The 7,500-nt window shown below is 42.6% G+C and overlaps 1 protein-coding gene across 1 annotated transcript in view; it reads left to right on the forward strand.

Moving 5' to 3' along the window:
* LOC147017932 (A disintegrin and metalloproteinase with thrombospondin motifs 3-like) overlaps window positions 1-7,500 on the forward strand; it is a 279,852-nt gene that overhangs the window by 260,565 nt on the left and 11,787 nt on the right. Inside the window, exons 18-20 of the mRNA XM_085899925.1 lie at window positions 2,651-2,858; window positions 5,038-5,164; window positions 5,821-5,907. Of these exons, the coding sequence (XP_085756051.1) occupies window positions 2,651-2,858; window positions 5,038-5,164; window positions 5,821-5,907 (422 nt within the window). The remainder of the gene's footprint in view (window positions 1-2,650; window positions 2,859-5,037; window positions 5,165-5,820; window positions 5,908-7,500) is intronic.

The following is a 7,500-nucleotide window of genomic DNA, read 5'->3' on the forward strand; positions in this document are numbered from 1 at the left end:
GGAGAGGGTAGGTGAGGGATGAGGAGGAGCTTCCCCATAGCTTTAATTGATACAAGACTTGAAGTCTTCCTCTCTTCTGAAGAGTAAAAAGCAGAGATAGTTATTGTCAGTCTTTCCCTGCTTACTTGCTCCTTTAAAAAAATTTTCTTCAAAAGATGTCGAGTGGGGTTGGGGAGGTATTCCCACAGCAGATGTGCATTCATATTGGTATAGAAAGCTGAAAAAGCATGGAAAGGTTGAAAATGTTGTGGGCTTACAAATACCATCGAAATAGCAATTAATAGACATAAATGAATTATATATCTCTCAAAAGAATGATAAACCACCACCACCTCCACCAGCACGAACAATCGGCGTTGGCGAGGCCAATGCTGGCACTGTCACCGATTCCAGATGGACAAATCACATCAAAGAGAAAAGAAATGCAAAATATATCAACAGCTGACCTTGATCAACATAGCCTGGTCAGCATAGCAAATATAACATTGACTTTAGTACTTGAAGAGCTCACAGGATGGCCTCGAGGAATGCGCACTCACCTCTCAGCTATGCTGGGTGTGAATCTCGACCCAGCTATAAACTGTCACTCCGGTGTTTCGCAGGGTGATTCGTCAATGTGTGTGCCCGTCCCTCGGAAGGACGTTAATCGGATGCCCCGTCGGGCAGCATTAGTTGGTGGATGTTGAGAGATCCCATGGTGTCCTCCACACAGAGTCGGTGAGGTATCACTGGCACCATGGCCAAATCCCAAATTCCTGCCCTAAAGCCGCTCTCACACCTTGACGATTTAGCCAGCGTATGCCGACATATGAAAAATTTGTCTAAAACGTTGGCACACGTCGAATACGTTATGTATAAGTTTTGTATACGTTAAGAGCACGCTGGCATACGTCGTAGTACGCTGGCATACGTCGTAGTACGCCGAGCTCGTCGACAAATTTTAACATGCTCAATTTTTCGACGTATGCCAGCGTATGACTCACACGTTCCGCATACGCTGGCCATAAGTTGTAGGCACGTTTCGGGATCGTTGACACACGTTACTTGGAAGTTACTCATAAGTCGAAAGACGTCGAGGTAATGTTTAGCATACCCAAAACTTATTTCGAACCTATGAGTAACGTGTTGTAGGCACGTTACCGATCGTTGACACACGTTACTTGTAAGTTACTAATAAGTCGAAACACGTCGAGGTAATGTTTAGCATCAGTGTTCCCGACTCCATGGTCTTTATTTTTCTTCGGCATGACGGTCATGTTGACACTTCGATTTCTAGTGTGGTTATAATATAATATAATTAATAGGCTGCTGCTCAACGATTTAAATCATAACCACACTACAAATCAAAATGTCAACATCACAATCATGCCGAAGAAAAAAATAACCAAAAAAAAAAAAAAAACCATGGAGTCTGGAACACTGACGGGTTCCTCCTGTGAAGCCCATTTTTATATACCAATTCCCCAAAATGCTGCCAATACGCCATTATACGGTAGCTGTAAGTTAGTAACACGTTCAGTAAGTTCTGTGGTCGTCCAGAAGACGTCAAATACATCTACATACGTCAATATGCATTGGAGATACGTTACACAAAGGTTCAAAGCACGTTACTCAGAGGTTCAAAGCACCTTACTCATAGGTTAGAAATAAGTTTCGCATTCACTAAACATTACCTCGACGTGTTTCGACTGAGTAACTTACAAGTAACGTGTGTCGACAAAGTGTGTCAACGATCGCATAACGTGCCTACAACTTATGGCCAGCATATGCGGAACGTGTGCGTCATATGCTGGCATACGTCGAAAAATTTTCAACATGCTTAAAATTTGTCGACGTACTCGGTGTACTACGACGTATGCCAGCATGCTCTTAACGTATACAAAACTTACCCATAACATATTCGACGTGTGCCAGCATATTCAGCAAATTTGTAATCCGTCAGCATACGCTGGCTAAAACGTCAAGATGTGATGGCGGTTGACACTTCAATGTCTAGTGCGGTTATGATTTGAATCGTCGAGCCGCAGCCTTTTAATAGTCTACGCCACGTGATCGTTGGCGATACGCTGCCGCGCTGTGCATAAGTTAGACTATCGTTGGGCATAGGTTGTGAACGCCGACAACACGCTAAGCATTCGTTGGTATAAGTTATCTATATGTTATCGAAACGTTCTGTGTATGTTACTAATACGTTATGCATACGTCCAACTCGTTATGAATATGCCCAAAAACTGGAAAAAACATCAATAGTTAATCGTACGCCAGCGTTTTACATCCACTTTGATACGTTGCCAGACGCTGGCTAAAACGTCAAGGTGTGACAGCGGCTTTACATGCAGTCACACCCTCAGCCAATGATGCTACCCCACAGCCTTGTGCTGCATATTAATGAAGAAGAAAGACTACTTGAAACATTTAGACACCTTTTGAACATTAGACAATCAACTTTGTTTTATGACTGTTCAAAGATACTTGTGAGCAATATTGGTTGCACTCAAGTCAGCACTTATAGAACTGGTTAGCTCAGGGCTTATGTCACACCAGAACAAACGATGTTAAATTGCACCTCGTTTTTTATTTTTTTAAAACAGCAGGAAGCATGGTATTGTGGAATGCAAAATCACATTCATCTTTTGCTTGCGCATGCCAGATGGGTGGCAAAAGAATGGGAGAAATGTTCCCGAACATGTGGAGAGAAGAGCTCCCAGCTGCGTGAAGTTCAATGTTTGCATCTACAACATGATGGATCTTATGACCAGGTGCACAGCAAATTCTGCAAAAGCGAACGGCCTGCAAAACGACGATTATGTGAGGTTGCACCCTGTCCCAAGAAGTGGCGAACTGGTCCCTGGTCGAAGGTCAGTGCAACATCCAACTTTAAATTACCATCACTCTTCCTCTTCTTCATCACAACGAGAAACACCCACTCCCAAGGGGGTAGGGGGTCATGTGTATGTGCATCATTCTACATAACTGAGTCGTATTTGTATTAAAAGTCATTTTTCACCTAATTATATATTTTCACAAGAAACACCTACACAATGTAAAGTGTAACTTCAAATCCTCAACTCTCCTCCTCCGCCCCCCCCCCCACTTTCCCCCAAATCCTCAACCTTCACCTCTCAACCCTGAGACCTCACTCTCCCTCTCCCAACCCAAAGGCATCAAAATTCCCTCCTCACTCCAAGCCTTCAAACCCCCTTCCCACCACAACTCCTCAACCACCCCACCAAAACTGTCCCATCATTGATCTCTCCTACCCCGTCCCTCCCCAACCCCAACTATGTCCTCCCATCCCCACCCTCTTCCTCCCGCTCATTTTAAAGCAAACGAGCCTTCCCACATTGAAACGGCAGAATATTTAACGCTTTCCTCTCCCTCATCACGCAATTACGAACTTCACCGAAACCACAATTGAAACAGCTCCGACATGTCACGGCTCATCACGGTAGCTTGTCCAACTCACAATCCTGTGATATACGCAGAAGAAATATGTGACCAGGAGCAGGTTAATGGGACCAATAAAAGTCCCCAAACCAATTTATCTTCTTTCTGATGCATATATACACATCGTTAAAAGTAAATAATGACACGGTTTTAAGCCCTGCTTGAGAATACAACATAGTTATTTTGGTGGTGTATAAGGCAACAGACAGATGCCTCGATAGCTGAGGCCTACCTTCACAAGGACTGTGATGCCTATCAGTTCAAAATCCTTGTAACTGTCACTTTGGTAGTTTTACACTGAAAGGAAAACTTATAGGGAGGGCATGGCAATTGTGGATATGAGAGCTCTGAAGATGACTGGCTTCATATAGCAGTACACACCCACATGGTGGCCATATCATTTTTCATCAGGTTGAAATTGTGGGGGGGAGTCTGGCCAGCTGGCCAGCTGGCCAACGAATGGGAGGAATAGAATGTTCCGGACGGATGGACGAACAAGCGTATTATTATATCGATTTTTATTTTGTAATAACATCAGTATTATTATTACGATGCCATTATCATTGGACAGAATTGATTAATTTGTGCTTTTATAATTTTTACTTCCGGTAAGTGTGTGGACCAGTGACTCTTAGCCTATACACTGCCCGTGTGGAGGTACACATGGACACGTCAAATTTTCTCCAAATTCCATTCGTCTGTGGGGGATGCGATGAGAATATATAATACCTCAAGGACAACGGGTTTCCCCCCAAATGTCTTTCGGTCGAGTGTTAAACAACAGCGGCGACTGTAAAAGTAATCGTACATTCGACTGAATAGTTTGTGGGTTATGATCATTTTACTTCCGGTAGGTGTGCCCCATGGAACTCCACTATAAGCTATTTATACACCTTCACAGGGCGTTTGTCCGATGCGGAAAACCTCCTGGCGAAGGGGAGCAAATGAAGTCGATCGCTTTACCTATTATTCCTTAGACTCAGCCATGCTATTAACCTTATTATTAATGTTAATGCCACAGGGACATGTTGTAACTTCATTTGCACGCTCGTACAACTCTTAATCCCCCTGGCAAGTTTGGTTGAGATTGGATGAGTAACGACCCAATGCATCATGGTCAGACAGACAGAGCCACCAAATTGCATACTTTAGTATGATAACACGAGTTCTCTTGCAAGGAACTTTAATGCAAGAGGAGGCCATTAGGCTCATCAAAGCCTGCACTATCATTACCAACCCATGGTTGCTTGTCCGTGTTCTATCCTTTTCAAATGCTGAGTGTCAAGCAAGAGAGCAGCACGTATCATTTTTAAAGTCTTTGGTATGACTCGGCTAGAGTTTGAACCATACCTCCCAGACTCGGCACAGACACTAACTATTGCACCACCAAGGCTGGTTGGCATAGTATTTTAGTATGCAAAATCCCTGATCTTATTCTTCCTCGTCTATATCCACTTAAACTCATATTGCTGTCGTCATGGTGCGGATATACTTTTGTTAACCCATCTAATGTTATCGCATATACATATAAGTACATCTCAGCCGAAATCTTCATTAAGAGCAATCTTCCAATTCCACATCCCCCACCAGTGTTCAGCAACATGTGGAAAAGGAGTGCAACAGCGGCGGGTATTTTGTCGAAAAAGGAAGTCTGATGGGCAGTGCCAGGGAAAGAAGCCGAAAGAAGCGAAAGCCTGCGACAAAACGCCTTGCAATGGTACGCAGATGGACATGATGGAATTTGAGAATAGCATTTGTCACATGGACATAGGCCAGAAACGAACAACTCTTTCTACACTCAACAAGACGATTACTTTGTTATTTAAATCTCTTAGTGACGACGTTTCCGTGAAAGTTGATTCATTGGTCCATGAACCAACATATTATTTTGCTGAAAAAAAAAAATGTATCCATTTATTCATCAATTGTATTTACAGTCCTGCAAATAACAAATATTTTATCGACATTAAAGGTTGATCACAAAATGACAGGTTAACCATCACTGCTGTATAGCATTCACATTATAAACTATGGTATTTGTCTATCCGTATATATTTTTTTTATCAGGATGAGTTGTCGATATTCATTAATGTGGTATCAATAGATTTGTCTCATTAGATTTGCAATATAATGAACTGCACTGCTTATGAAGCCATTCCTTAAATGTTGTCACAATGGATAGTCCTGAACACATACATACATTGATGCATACACCAGAGTAGTGAAGGGGTTAAATCTTTGGGGGAAAAAACATAAAATAAATAAAGTTTAAGAATAATGTAGGCTTTTTGAAAGAAACTATACGAGTGATGCAACCACAATCACCAACTAAAATTCTTCTCTTCCTACCCTGTTGTATTGTATCTCGTTGAGCTGCAGATGCAGTCCTGCCTCAGAAACAGCAACCACAAGTCGTGTTTCTTTCTCGTGCTGAAGGAGATTCTCTTGCATACAAACCATGTAAGAATCTTCATGATGCAACTTCAAAACAGAACAAAAGTACCCTTTCATGACAGGTCAAATTGGCCACTGGCTGAGACAATCTTATCACACAGACCTGCAACATGTCACCTGTTTGGCCTGGTTTGAAAAACAGCACAATATTCTCATAGAAAGCTTTTACGTAACATGCATGGAATCTGCTTACATTCTGCAAGTAGATAAAAAAAATGAATGAATGAGCAGTACGATTTATGCAGTTCAAGCTATGCCTCTATCTCGGCTAAGGGAGCGTGGCTCCACCAGCCAACTTTTGTTTCCAGACATTTACAGACATTTTTTTGTTCTGGAATTGGGGCTTCAAGTTATATCAGCATGTCAAATTTCAACTTTCTAGCCCACCTTCTTATTCTCATGTACCATGATCAATCATAGAATGTTGATGCTGCCCAAGCAGTTTATTGGCAAAGATTATACTGGGTGATTTGCCTTTCTAACAGAATCTAGGGTAGGAATTAGGAATTTGGTCAGTGTGCCGGGGATAGCTCACCTGCTCAGTGCAAAGAACACCGTGGGATATTTAACATCCACCAACTAATGTTAGCAGATGGGATATCCAGTTTAACATCCATCCGAAGGACAGCACATATATTGATGAATCGCCCTGCCTGTGAAATACCACGATGACAGTTTCTAGCTGGGTCGAGATTCAAACCCAGACTACACAGCTTCAAGGCCAGTGTGCATACCTTGAGGCTATCCTGCCAGCCCGAACCCAACAAGAAGTACTAAACATTTATATCAGTGTTAGTGAGTGGTTACAAATATAAATGTAACAAGTGAAATCCTTCAATACAGCACGTGTGGTGAATCAAATGAGTACACTAATGTAAAAATATGCAATTTATGCTTTTTCAGTTGAAAAACAATTAAAAAGCATACTTAATATTTGAAATGTAAAAATCTTGTTATTATTGTGATAAGCACCTTTATATATAACAGAAGGAATGAAATCGTTAGATACAGCGTGGCAGGAAGCCGCAAAAGAATGATGGCATAAGAAGAACTTAGCTTTCAGCATTCGGCGATCGGCGCGAAATGCGGTGGTGGGCGGAAATGACGTCTTTCGGCACGAAATGCGATGGTGGGCGGAAATGACGTCTTTCGGCGCGAAATGCGATGGTCTGCGGAAATGACGTCTTTCGGCGCGAAATGCGATGGTCTGCGGAAATGACGTCTTTCGGCGCGAAATGCGATGGTGGGCGGAAATGACGTCTTTCGGCGCGAAATGCGATGGTGGGCGGAAATGACGTCTTTCGGCGCGAAATGCGATGGTGGGCGGAAATGACATCTTTCGTTCGTTCGTACATGAGAGGGGCACATTTCTTGGTTTTTTTTCCTGTCAAGCAATAAATTAAATGTTTTTCACATATATAACACATTAGTTTCACAAATTTCCATTGAAATACTCGGGTATTTACATCAATTCTCGCTATTTCCATCTCGGTTACGCACTGCATCTACCGGACGGCCGTCATTGGCTGTCTTGAGGCACATTGGGGGGGGGGGCAGGGGAGACCGGAGACGTGGTAGACACCAGGGACATTTCAAACT

Source organism: Eptatretus burgeri, chromosome 10 (assembly GCF_056783735.1).
Source record: "Eptatretus burgeri isolate ZD-2024b chromosome 10, Ebu_testis_v1, whole genome shotgun sequence".
Taxonomy (NCBI): domain Eukaryota; kingdom Metazoa; phylum Chordata; class Myxini; order Myxiniformes; family Myxinidae; genus Eptatretus; species Eptatretus burgeri.